We start from the raw sequence: 13,101 nt of genomic DNA, 5'->3' as shown, positions 1-13,101 counted from the left end.
AGTTTAGAACCTCAGTCACGCTGCCTCCGGCCGACCAGCTCAATCAGTGACAGACACTCGGGTTTCTAAGACCTGGACCCGTCACCAGAGAAAGGAGGGACGGCAGGAGAAGTAGGTGGGGAGCAGCGGAGGCTGAGTGGATGAAAGCCGCCACAGAGGAGACTGTGTTTAGTGGGTTAGTGGAGCGGAGACCGACGCTGGTTCGGTCTGGGACCACTTTGCCACTGCACTGCAACAGATACCTATCAGCGCTGCCGTCGGACCTCCGCCACAGTTTACATCATCCGACTCGCAGCGTTTTCTTCTGATTTTTGTGACGATAAAATCAAAGACGCGCTTGGGCTTCTTTAGTGGCTCTCTGTCTTTCTCATGTCATCCGTTCCTTCGTTTTGCTGCAGATTTATCCTTTCCTGTATTTAGATTGTCTCCAGAGCTCATGCCCGCTCCTCCTGTGTTGTTCCCTCTGCCAGAGTGTGAGCGTGTGTGCGCATGGGCGTGCGTGTCTTTGTGTGTGTGTGTGTGTGTGTGTGTGTGTGTGTATGTGTGTGTGTCTGTGTTCATTCTCCACCTCCAGCTCAGAATAAGTGGCACCAGACAGGCCGTATAAGGAGTTGTTAGATCATTGGCCACACTGTCAGTAAAACAGAACCATATGTGTTCGCATTCGCTCGTGCACATGCCTATACCTCGTGTGTGTGTGTGTGTGTGTGTGTGTGTGTGTGTGTGTGTGTGTGTGTGTGTGTGTGTGTGTGTGTGTGTGTGTGTGTGTGTGTGTGTGTGTGTGCGCACACACGAGTGAAACCATGTGTGTCAGGAGCTGAGAGAACGGGAGTCTGTTGCTAATAGACATGGTGAAGGTCACATTATATGGTCATGTTAAACACACACACACTCACACAATATCTCTATTTACTCTACTTTTCTCTGTGTAGTATTTAGAATGTACACACACACAAACACCCACACATGCAAACACACATACGTCTGGCATTGATTCTGAAATCATTACATAAGACCAAGTGTCAGTCTAATGTGTGAATGATAGCGGGCGGGTGGAGTGTTTTTTAGCCGTCCCGTCTCATCCTCTGATGGGTTTAGCAGAGTCTCTCTCTCTCTCTCTCTCTCTCTCTCTCTCTCTCTCTCTCTCTCTCTCTCTCTCTCTCTCTCTCTCTCTCTCTCTCTCTCTCTCTCTCTCTCTCTCTCTCTCTCTCTCTCTCTCTCTCACTCAGGCTCCATCTTTCTTACACAGCTTGTCTGGAATGTACAGATGTTTCCTTTTGGGAACGGGCGTCCTGGTCTGTTCACACACACACACACACACACACACACACACACACACACACACACACACACACACACACACACACACACACTGTGGGAGAATGCAGTCCCATCTACAGGAACTCATCCATTCCCTGCTTCAGACTGTCTTGTCGGTCTTGTGTGTCAATTGAGATTAAACTATCCGAGAATAGAAAGACGGATCGATGCTCCAGTCCACTGTTTGCATTTTACGTGGTGTATTGCTTTTCTCAATGCCGTGCTGTGTCTCCCTCTCTCTCTCTCTCTCTCTCTCTCTCTCTCTCTCTCTCTCTCTTTCACTCACATGGTTTTCGATTCTCTCTCAGCCTCTGCCTGCTTGTCCCTCTGTTGTGCTTTTCCTCCTTCTCTCTCTCTCTCTCTCTCTCTCTCTCTCTCTCTCATTTCGTCTTGTTTCATCTCTCCCATGTGCAGTGGAGACTTTGTTACAAAGACACTCAGGAGAGACCAAAGCCACTTAAGTGAGCTGGCAGCTCACCTCCGCGGTTTAACCGGTCCAATTTTCTCACTTCCTTAGTAATTATTTGCTGTTTCTTACTTCTTCAAACTCCGGCGCGGAGATTCTAATGTGTGAGTGTTAAGTCGTGGTGGGTGTTTTATAGACCCCATTAGCAGTTTGTCATGTATGGCCTGTCTCTGTTTCCTGATTAGCGCTGGACCAATAACTCATATCTATATCTTTAAGAAGCATGATCTCCAGAAATGTCAGATAATATGCACAAGAAGGCATGTATATATATATATATAGCATGGTACAATCTTCATTTTAGTCTCAAATTTAGCGGCTTCATGACATTTCTTCAGATTGGTCAATCTTCAGAGCTTTGGTTGAGCTGTATTCATCGTTTAGTATTTATGCAATCAAAATGTCTTATCAAGTGGTGGTTAATGCTCTCACCTCACCGTGAGATTCCTGGCTTCAGTCCAGTTAGGAAGGTTTCTTTGTTTGCAACTTGAACAGATTTGACAACACTAACAGTATTTTTCTTCTATTTATGTAACCCTGAGCTCAGTTTGCTGATTTTCACTCTTTTTCTGTCAGGCATGTGTGATAGTGCCTAAGTGAGGAGGAAAGGCTAAAAGAGAGATCAAACTTCCTGTAGTCTCAACACGTGCTGCTTTGCCAAATGTTAAACGAAGCTCGTCTGTGACGCATACCGTTCAGATATATTAATGTGAGCGGCTGACATTTCCATTGTTATTCTCTGGAAGCTCTCGTTCACCTTCCTCAATGCCCGTGTGACACGCCGGGCTTTATTCCTCATTGTTCAATTAAAAATGAAGCCACAGATCACATTAATAGGCGTCACATTAGTACTCCTTCTCAGGGACAGTTTCAAGCTGAAAAGCACCTATTTCCTAATGAGAAAGCTTTCCTTCCAATGAAGTCGGCTTCGCAGGACTGTCATATTTTAACATATTTTATGAATTTTCATTTTACTTTCTGTGTGAGTGAGAAGTTGTCTAGCAGATAATATTGTGAGTTTAATGCCAGAGTTGATTCAGCCTAGGATTTATTTTTTTTAAACAATTCAGTTGAAAATCAGAGAGTTTTAAGTTATTGGAAAGTTTCATTGTATTTTGACTTGTGAGTTAAGCATCTCAACTGATGTGCAGCACTAAATAGCTACAGTACTCTCTTTGCTTAGTGTCGTACCAATTTTTTCCATTCAGGTTTCTGAATTCCAGCTGCAATTCAGTAAAGTTACAAAGGGGTTAAAGACAGACTTACTGAGACTTATTGTTACTTTTTACGAACTATGATCAAAAACAAAGGAACATTTATATGTGTCAGGAAGGGGTGGGTCGCTGAGTCATGCCTGGTTTAGTGAAATCATTTACATCTTCATAGCATAAAAATGATACTGTGACACTCACAGGCCTCTCCATTAGCTCCCTGTTCAGACAGCCAGTAATGCCAACAGGATTCATAAAATCCTGCCGTGTTTCTTTGTGTTTGCACGCTGCCATGTTTCTCTCCCGTATGCATTGTAAATGTGGACATGTTGGTTTATTCCCACAGTGATCTGTCCAAGAACCACATCTCCTCCCTCGAAACCAGCTTGCTCGAACGTCTCCCTGGTCTCCAGGAGCTGTAAGTACACATCCGGATACCCTGCATGTTCATGCTCTCATGTAGCTTCACTTAAATCAGGCTAATATTTATGGACACATCAGCAAGTCTGATTACTGAATAAGATCATTCACTCAGCTAATATATGTATTTACTTTAGGCATCTTCAAGGGAACAGGATTAATGTTCTCCCAAGAGGAGTCTTCTGCTGGGGGCCGCTGTCAATCCTGTGAGTATATAGCAGAGGGGAAATGAGGAGCAGGCACTCCTGAAGTGGAGAGGAGATAAAAATGTAGGAGATGAAAAGAGAGTAAGACTTGGTGTATTCTGGATTTAAGTAGGCAGAAATCCCAGGAGCAAGCTTCCTACAAAAAAAGGAGAGGAAAGAAACACACACACAGACACACACACACACACACACACACACACACACACACACACACACACACACACACACGCTAATCACAGCACGATTAAGTTCAATTACAGCTTGCTGCTCCAGGCTCCCACTACCTCCCTCTCTCCATCTGTCGACTTCCCCCCCCTTCCTCCATCCATTACCTTACTTCTTCCACCCATTCAATGGGCGTTTAAGCACATGTTTGTATGCATGTGTGTGTGTGTGATGAGAGAGCACTCTGATGGTTTCCATCAGTTCTCTTCCAAAACCGCCACACAACGGCCCCATTATGTAGCCTTCTGGACGGAGTGAGGAGGGAGGGAGCTGAAGGAAAAGGCAGGAGTGTGGAAAGAGTGCCGATGGACGGAGACGGCGGAAAAAAGAAACACCAGAAGTCTGAATTTCTTGTTTCGGGTTGAGGTTGAATTTCAATTAATTGTTCCTTTACAGAAGCTGATTTTTATCTGAGCTATCCAGGTCATTTTTTTTTGTGTGTGTGTAACGAGAGAATAATGAACACATTTCAAAAAGTCATTTAAATTCATGGAAAATTGGATAACTATGACTATTACATGCAGTGTACTCAAGTATTGGCTTCAACAAAGATAACGCCGTCACTTCAGTATTCAAGTAGCTTCCATGAATTAGTGTAACTGAAAAAGTTCAAGGATATCTTTGGTTGTTGTTGTTGTTGTTTTTTTCTCATGTCAGCATTTTTTTCTTCTTCAGTGATTTAAGCAACAACCTGATCGCCGCCATAGACGAGCGGATAAGTGACAACCTGTGTAATTTAACTCAAATGTAAGTCTGAAGTATTTATTCTTCTTGTCTGTCCGTGTGTCTGTCTCTAAACTGTCTTCTTCTTTAATGCCTGGTTCATCTACAACAAAATGGGAAGAATGTGGAAGCTCCTCACAGAAAGGCCAAACTGATCCATAAACTATTCGTACCAGCACACATCTATTGATCAGACAGCATTTAAAATGTTGGTAGATGAAGCGCACCTCATTACAGTATATCCAACCTGTCAGTAGGTGGAAAATAAGAGGCAGCAGAGGAGCTATGGATGTTGCTGTAATCAATGAAGGCAAGTGTGAGAGTCTGAGTGGCTTTGACAGAGACCAAATTGTGATGTCTAGAAGACTAGAAGACTGGGTCAGAGCGTCTCCGTAGCAGCAGGTAGAGTGTTCTCAGTCTGCACCAAAATTGGTTCAAAATTGAGCAACTAGTGAACCAACGAAGCTAAAGGTTACCGAAGCTCTCTGATGTCGCCATTAGAGAATGATCTGTGGGAGATGTGAATGAGGGGCTACTGTAGCAGAAATCACATCAGGCACCCAAAACTACTCACTGCTCATCGTGACGGGGCCGCACAATTAAAAGCACTTTGACCAACGGGCCATCCAACGGCGGATTAAAGAGCCCACCTCTCTGACCTCTAGGCCACCGCTGCCCTCGGGAAAAGCAGACCCTTATGAGTGCTGAACTCTAAATGCACGACAGAATAGATAAAAATGTACAGGAAGGATCTAAAGCCTTCGGATTTTCTCTGAGACGTACAGCACAGGGTCTCAGTGGAACCAGCAGACCAAAAAGGAGGCGTCTTTAACTGCGATTCAAACGGGCTTCAATGAGCAGGAAATTTTCAGTCATGTCACAGAAGAACATTAAAGCTTGATTTCATGGTGGAATAGAGTCGTGATTATTCACAGAGAAAATTACAAAAATTAGAAAATGTTCCTTTCTCAGCAAACTCTGTAATTCAGCAAAACCAAATAACCTCCCCACTAATAGAACACGTCTGAAAGACTGTGGCACATGCTACGTAATATAATTGTTCTTTTCACTCCTCTCTCACATTGTCACCACCTATATTTTTCTCCTTTCTACTTTTCGACTTGGCAGGCCTTTCATTGTGCCATATAAATTACCTTTCATTATATATATCGGTATATTGTATGACTGTCATCTATTCAAGACATTTTTTCCTCTCCTCTGAAAAGCCTGAATGATGATTTTAAGCATGTTAGAATACATTACTACATTTTAGACATTGCTAAATTGACACCAGATCTGCTGTGGGCTTCTGTAACGGCATGGCAAAAGGTGAAAGTGGTTATTACTGTAAGACACCAAATCAAAGAGCTTATTGTAAAATGTGAGTTGCCGTTTAATACAATGATTTGCAGCTTTCATGAAGCCATAATGATCGGCAGTCAAACAGGAGGTCATCAGCTGGATCGTTTCCAAGGGCCAGATGCTCTCGGAAGATAAACTTAGAAAATAATAACCAAATTTCTAATGTACCCAAAGTAATATGTTATTGATTTTCATTGTTGTGTGAGTGATGACAGTTTGTAAGACCATCAAGCTGTTTGACGTTTGAAGATACATCATATGATGGGATGAGTCAGAGAACACAGTCCATATGCACCATATATAAGGCTGATAATCAATAGTGGCTGCTCGTGTTCTTTGCAGCCTGGGGCAGCCCTGTGGCAGCGCTGCAATAATAATGTGCATCTTTCTGTACTGGAAACCACTGCAATGGAAAACACCCAGAGATCCTCGACAAAGTTTACTGTCGTGGATCTCTGCACAAATGCATGATCTGACAACACAACCGTCTTTTTTTTGGACCTAAGCTCATTTAAAATTGACTACATGGAAATTTAAAACTATTCCGTGGTATGATAAACTAAATCTACACCTCCTCCAATAGCATGGATGCTGTGTTCTGCAGACCTAAGAGAACAGGAACCATCTGTCTTGGTATCAGTGCAGAGTTTGAATGCCTGCACCTCTGGTAGCATGAGGCTGCGTTCGGGCCTGTGGTGTGAACAGCTCACACGTCTTATCGATCAAAAAGTACACGGAGGGCTTGAAACATCGAGGCCCTCAGAAAAAAAGGCCTTACATGTATATCAGCTAATGCGAGCCCAGATACTGTGTCCATCTCAACCGCATGGCGTTGTGGCGAAAGAGTCTGCCTTCTGCTCAGGCAGTTTATTAATACAAACACTTGTGTGTCATCGTATTGAGTTACAGTGTGTTTCACCCTCATCACCCGCCGCTCGTCTGTTTGTCTTGCAGCGATCTGAGCGGAAACCCGTTTAAATGTGACTGTAAACTGTTTCGACTGGTCAGCCAGCTCCAGAAGAAAGGGGTGAGAGTTCGGCGCCCACACGCCATGCTCTGCAGCCAGCCCCCGAAGCTCCGCCAAGAGCCCCTGCTCAATACCAGCCTCCGCACCTGTGGTATGAATGACTGCTGCTGCATGAGACACACACACACACACACACACACACACACACAAGCAACAACCTCACAGCGGGAGAGTGTTTTTTTAAGTACGGGCCTTGTAAGTCATTCGAGAGAGTCTTGACTAAGGAAAGGTTTTTTGTAAAGGTCACTGCTTTGTCCTTTTCAGATTGAATCTCCAACCAAAGAGCACAAATGTTGCTACAGAATTTTAGGTTTTCTTATGCAGACATTGTGGAATAAGTTTTTGTTGTTGTTGTTCTCAGTGTAATAAAGTCAAGACACCAAAACAGCAATTTAACAATCCAGACATGAGCTGTAGAGGAAAAAAAAACTCTCCTCTTCCATGATCAAACCTCCTGCAGAACCAAATTGAAAGTGATTGTCGAAAAAGAGAAAAACAATACTGACAGGAAGGAATCACAAACAACAAACAGTAAACCGGTCTGAGCCGTTCACCGCAGGTCTGGGCGCAGACGGCGAACAGCACAGACAGAAAAAGGACATGAATCACATAAACACGGCGGCTGAACGTCTCTCTCGGCTTCAGGTCCGACCTACGCCGGCTGTCTGAGGGACAGCAGCAGCGGAGGAGGAGGACAGATCGAGCTCGTCATCTTCTCTTCTTCCACTCCTGGAAACTTCACCCGCGAGCAGTGTAACAGCGTGTGCTTCGGCGTTGCGTCACACCTCTACGGCGGTCTGGGGGAGCGACACGAGTGTCTCTGCAGCACCAACTCCCAACCGAACCTGATCAGCAAAGCTCAGTGCTCCAACGCCTGCACCGACCCAGAAGTCATGGCGGTAATCCTCGCTGGTCCTCATATTTCTGTGGCTTCTTGGATTGCGCAATCTCCATATTAACCCTGACACACCTGCACATATATTCATCTGAATATCTATAGTTATCAGTTGAAATGATTGAAAATGGGCAGACCAATGAATGGATGAAACCATTGGATTAATTGAAATAACAAACGGAGGGAAAAGTGTTAACACCCTACAAGAAAACAAAGTCAAACGTGATAAATAAAACATATTATTAATAATAACATATTTAAGTATGTGTTATATAAAAACAAAAAAAACAAAACAGAACAGAAAGAAAATTCACTCATAATGTTGATTAAAGCATGCGATTGAAATAAATTGAGATTTATGGCAAAAGAAATTGAAAACAAATTGAACAGAGGTTGAACAATCAAATCTTTAATGTTAATTAAATTAACGTTTCCCTAAAGTTTTTCTTCTGATAGAAACCTCCTCTGTGTTGTAGCCTTTTACCCGCTGAATGCACGACGTTCAGGATTTCCTCTAAACCTTCCGGTGTCCGACAAACGGCTTCCATCTGTGGTCTTAATGACTTCCTTATTGCCCACAGACTCCCTACAGCAGTGTGAGGAGAAACAGCAGATTAAGACCTGTAGTTCATTTTACCTTTGTGAAGTTACGACCCTCACAGCAATGTTGAAATCACCCAACTAAAAAGAATGTTTTGTTTTCATTCTTAACATTTTCGCATGCTGCCAGTCATCCCTCCTCTTGATACGGTTTCCTTCGGTTCACAGCAATGTGAGTGGACTGAGGTGCATGACGTGTTTGTGGTGAAGTTCTCCGTCACGCTGAAGCCGCCCCCGCCGCAAAACGTCCACGACCTCGCCGCCTTCTCCGCCGCCTCGTCCGTCACCCCCGTGACGCTGTCCTGGGACTTTGGTGACGCTTCCTCGCGGTTCAACACCACGGGAGCGGAAATCACCGCCGCGTCTCACAAATACGGACTTCCGGGACGTTACGCGGTGACGGTGACCGCCTGGGCCGAACACAAGGAGGTGAGAGCTGAAGGAAGAAAGAAATTCGATCTCAAACAGAATGTGTTAGCAGAGAAATGACCCTAAATATAACTTACTTCTACTTATATTTGAAAATCTGCCGTACTGTTTTCAAGTTCAGTTTTTCATGTTTCTGCAAGAAAACTGGAGGAATAAAGGATTAATACATGAGGTTTTATTTCTGTTTTAATAATGACAACTGCTTTTATTTTGTAATCAATGTATTGAAACTAATTTTTGACATTTTAAAATTCACTCCTCATAATTAGTTCCCGTGTGCTACGCTTTCAAGCCAACTCTAACTTTAAAAATATTTGAGTTATCCTATTGAATTCAGTTCAACAAGCTTCAAACTCGCAGTTCCAATAGTGTCAGTGATTATTGTGGACAGTGAGACTGTTGGACTGCATTTCTGTAAACATTTCGTAATGCAAGTGTGTTATTCATTTGTTCCTGTGGTCATTTTCTGGTTCCTTGCGGTTTTAAAGAGGAATTCTGTTTTCTCTTACAAACCATGTGTAAAAATAGATTTCTAGCTGTGCTTGTATCACAAAGGAAACTGGAATGTTTTGTTTTTCAAGAGGTTCTGAAAAGAGGACATTGTTTTACTTCTGTTGAATTTTGAGGGCTTTGCACTGACGGCGTCTGCCTGTACTTGTCCAGGTTGTTAAGGTCTCCACACGAGGGGAAGTGATCGTGACTCTCCCCCCCAAACTGGAGCTGCACTGTCCGACGCTTGCTGTGGCGAATAAGAGTCTGGAGGTCAGACTGGTCAGCTGGGGTGCTCTGGGCTTGGACGTGGACTGGAAGATTACAAAGGACGGCGTCCAGGTTGCCAAAGGTAAAACTCATCAGCGCTCTCCCCTCCGCTGAGGGACAACCAAAGCATTTTCAGCGTGGCGTCGGACTCTCCGAGTAATCAACATCCAATTAGTCTGTGCTCCGCTGATGGAAGGCCGAGCATCAGGGAAAATGGCTTTCTGTCGCCTGGAAAACACAAAAAAGTAAAAAGAACAGCCTAAGAGCCACGTGTACCTGCCATTTTCACTATTAAGTGCCAGATCCTAGGGAGAACTTTGTTAATATCACTCAATTAAAGCCAAAAAGTACGCATTTGCATAAAAGTAACAGCAACCTGACACACTAACACTTTGCACAGTATAATGTATTCTGAGCTTGTTCTTAAAGTATTACAGTGTATTCACCGCTCATAAACAAGGTTCATAAGTAATCATAGAAGGTGAAGGGTCCATAATTTATTGAGAAATGGTATCATTCAAATCTGTATTTTTAAAATAATTTGAGTCACCTTTCCAGTGTTTGTGAAAATTCTCCTGCCATCTGTTTTACTCCAGGCAATATTCATCCATCAGTTATTAATTTAAAACAAACCTTGTAGTTACAAACATGCATACAAGCATACATACATGTAGATTTACTCACCGAACTGTTTATGTGTACAGTATACAGATTTGCACTGCCCAGGCTAATTGTGTACACCTAATAAATGTTTGTTTTTTTCCCCTTAAAACGAATGTTCTTCTGCTTGTGGTTTGACTCCACCATCTTTTAAATCCACATATTTTCGCGTTTTGTTCCGGTCATGTCTTCGGAATACAGAGCGTATGTCCTTCTAGTTCTGAGCAGATGTACTTTGTTAATTAAAGCAGCCTCCCGCAGCATAAAATGTCAGCGTGACCACAGTAAAGACATCGAGGTCAAACTTTGACTTCTACACTTGTTTAAAGTCCTCGGAGCCGAGCGGCTATTGGCTCACACACGATCAAACTTATCACCCGTCCACATTTATCACACCGCGACTCATCTGCCGTGACAATTATTTCTAATTTCTAGTCTCACTGTTGGTTGATGTATGCAGTGTTTAGATTCTTTGAGGTATTTTGTTGTTAATTTCCACGGCACCACAGATGTGACTTCAGAAGAAATATAAAGATGATAGAAAATAATGAGAAGAAAGGTTGATGAAGTTTTCCTCTCACATCCAAATCTTTAAAGGCCTCATATTTTAGGTGCTTTGCTGGAACGGAATCCTTTCATTCTCTTTACTGAACCAAAGTTCAGGAAGAAGTTGGATCCTGCCTTGTCTAACACTGAGCCCAGAGTGTGTGCCGGTGCATCACCAGTCAAAATGTGGTCAACCTTGACCACAAACTGGACTGGTCAGAGCAGGCTCGGGCCCTGTATAAGAAAGGTCAGAGCAGGCTGTTTTTCCTGAGGAGACTGAGATCCTTTGACGTGTGTGGTGACATGCTGTACATTTTCTACCAGTCTGTTGTTGCAAGTGCTGTTTTCTTTGGGGTTGTCTGTTGGGGTGGCGGTATGACAAAAAGAGACAGCAATCGGCTGGACAGACTGATCAGGAGGTGTACGTCTGTGATGGGGAGGAAGGTGGACTCTTTTGGAGCAGTCTTGGAGAGGAGGATGGGGGCTCTAATGCAGGGTATCTTGAGGAACCCCAAACATCCACTGCACGACACAGTTGCAGCTCAAAAAAGCGACCGGAGTAACAGGCTCCGGTCACTGCGCTGCAGAACTGAGCGCTTCAAGAGGTCGTTCATCCCCTCAGCAGTCAGGCTGTTGAACAGATGTGCCTGAGCCAAACTAAGTACACTACGAGCACTTTTATTGTACTGTTGTTATTTATTATTTGCTTGTGAATGATTTGTGTGCTGCTGGACACCTGAATTTCTCCCTTGGGAGATTAATAAAGTTTTTATCTATCTATCTATCTATCTAATAGCAGCGAAATCAGACACACGGTTCTTCTTCATGTTTGGAGGAAAAAAAGAATGCAGTGAACATTAACTGTACTGTACTGTCAAACATTCAGAACAAATTTTGCATGTTCTGTAGAAAATATTAGTGATTTCTCCAGCTCTCCAGCTCTTTGAGAACATTTTACAATCTTTAATGATCAGCAAGTTCTAATCTCTCCTTCGGGACTTGTAAATATTTTTAACAATCTGACTTGAAACAGTTTGGGATTTTTTTTTAATTGGTTAAATTTCAAGCTACCTCAGTATTAATAATACTGAGGTAGCAGTAATATTATAGTAGTGTTAAGATTTATGATAAGGTATTAAAATACATCATCATGATCAAGGTCTTAACTAGTAAATAAAATGAATGCATACAGTTGGAGTGCCATTGATTCGATGAGCAGTTTCAGTTCAATTATCTCTATTTTAAGAGCTGTAATGGTTTTTAGCAGCGTGACTTCACAGTCGGAATTATGTCAATGTTTCTGTCCTCTTTCAGCGTCTCCTCTTTGTCCGCGGGACAGCGTGTTCCTCGCCGAGTCCTCGAGTTGCTTCCACATCCTTCCCGGCGAGCTGAGCTGGACCGACGCTCGACGGCAGTGTTTGGATCGCAGCGGCGAGCTGGCCATCGTCAGGAGTGACGCCCTGCGTGGCCTGCTGGCACCCAAAGTCACACAGTGAGTTTCATTTCCTTCTGTGTAGTTTCAGCATTGGTGTCCATGTTTTGCAAAATACTTACAGTGGTGTATATCCTCAAAAAAAAAAATCCAAAAAACATTTCTATGAAGTCTCAGTGTTGCTGTGTGTTCTCACATATATAAGCGGTGTGCAACAATTCATGCATAAATGTCTCTGTTCATACATTGGCAGTATTATTCACCAACTCCTGCAGGAAGATTTCAGATAGAAAATACAATAAGCTCACAACTTTTTCCACATGGTGCGTCATCCTTGTTTGTGTGACCATGATTTTAGTAGCAAGATGCCTTCAAACAGACAACGGTTACATGTCAGCTGGAGGATGAGGACTCAGTGTACCAGAAACCACCGGAGTTGAAGGAAAAACTCATTTTGCTGCAAAACACGGGAACAAAATCAAACGAAAAGCCCCGCAGTTCAAAGTGGCAAAGTCCACAAAGGGCATTGAGAATCTGCAGCGCGGGAGCAAAGTTCACAAAAAAAAAAAAACGCACAGGAGTCCAGAGACGCAGGAACACAGGTGATCTGACTGAGAACGCATGACGACTGGCCTCTGCGTTTCCGAGGCACCAGGTGACGACGGGCACAGGTGAAGGACGTCAGTAATGAAACACGAGGAGGTGAAGCCAAGGAGCAAGAGACAAGAGACAGAGTTAGAATCTAACAAAAAGCACAAGAGACAAACATGAAAATACTGGCTGTTGATTTGTCACTCACTGACTAAAATATATAAGCACT

The 13,101-nt window shown here is 43.3% G+C and overlaps 1 protein-coding gene across 1 annotated transcript in view; it reads left to right on the top strand.

The window, feature by feature from the left end:
* Positions 1-13,101, top strand: part of LOC115390821 (polycystin-1-like) — a 76,478-nt gene that overhangs the window by 18,468 nt on the left and 44,909 nt on the right. Inside the window, 8 exon segments of the mRNA XM_030094830.1 lie at positions 3,344-3,415; positions 3,555-3,623; positions 4,524-4,595; positions 6,888-7,051; positions 7,606-7,859; positions 8,624-8,884; positions 9,548-9,725; positions 12,164-12,341. Of these exon segments, the coding sequence (XP_029950690.1) occupies positions 3,344-3,415; positions 3,555-3,623; positions 4,524-4,595; positions 6,888-7,051; positions 7,606-7,859; positions 8,624-8,884; positions 9,548-9,725; positions 12,164-12,341 (1,248 nt within the window).

Source organism: Salarias fasciatus, chromosome 6 (genome assembly GCF_902148845.1).
Source record: "Salarias fasciatus chromosome 6, fSalaFa1.1, whole genome shotgun sequence".
Taxonomy (NCBI): Eukaryota; Metazoa; Chordata; class Actinopteri; order Blenniiformes; family Blenniidae; genus Salarias; species Salarias fasciatus.
This window is presented reverse-complemented; position numbering and strand designations above follow the sequence as displayed.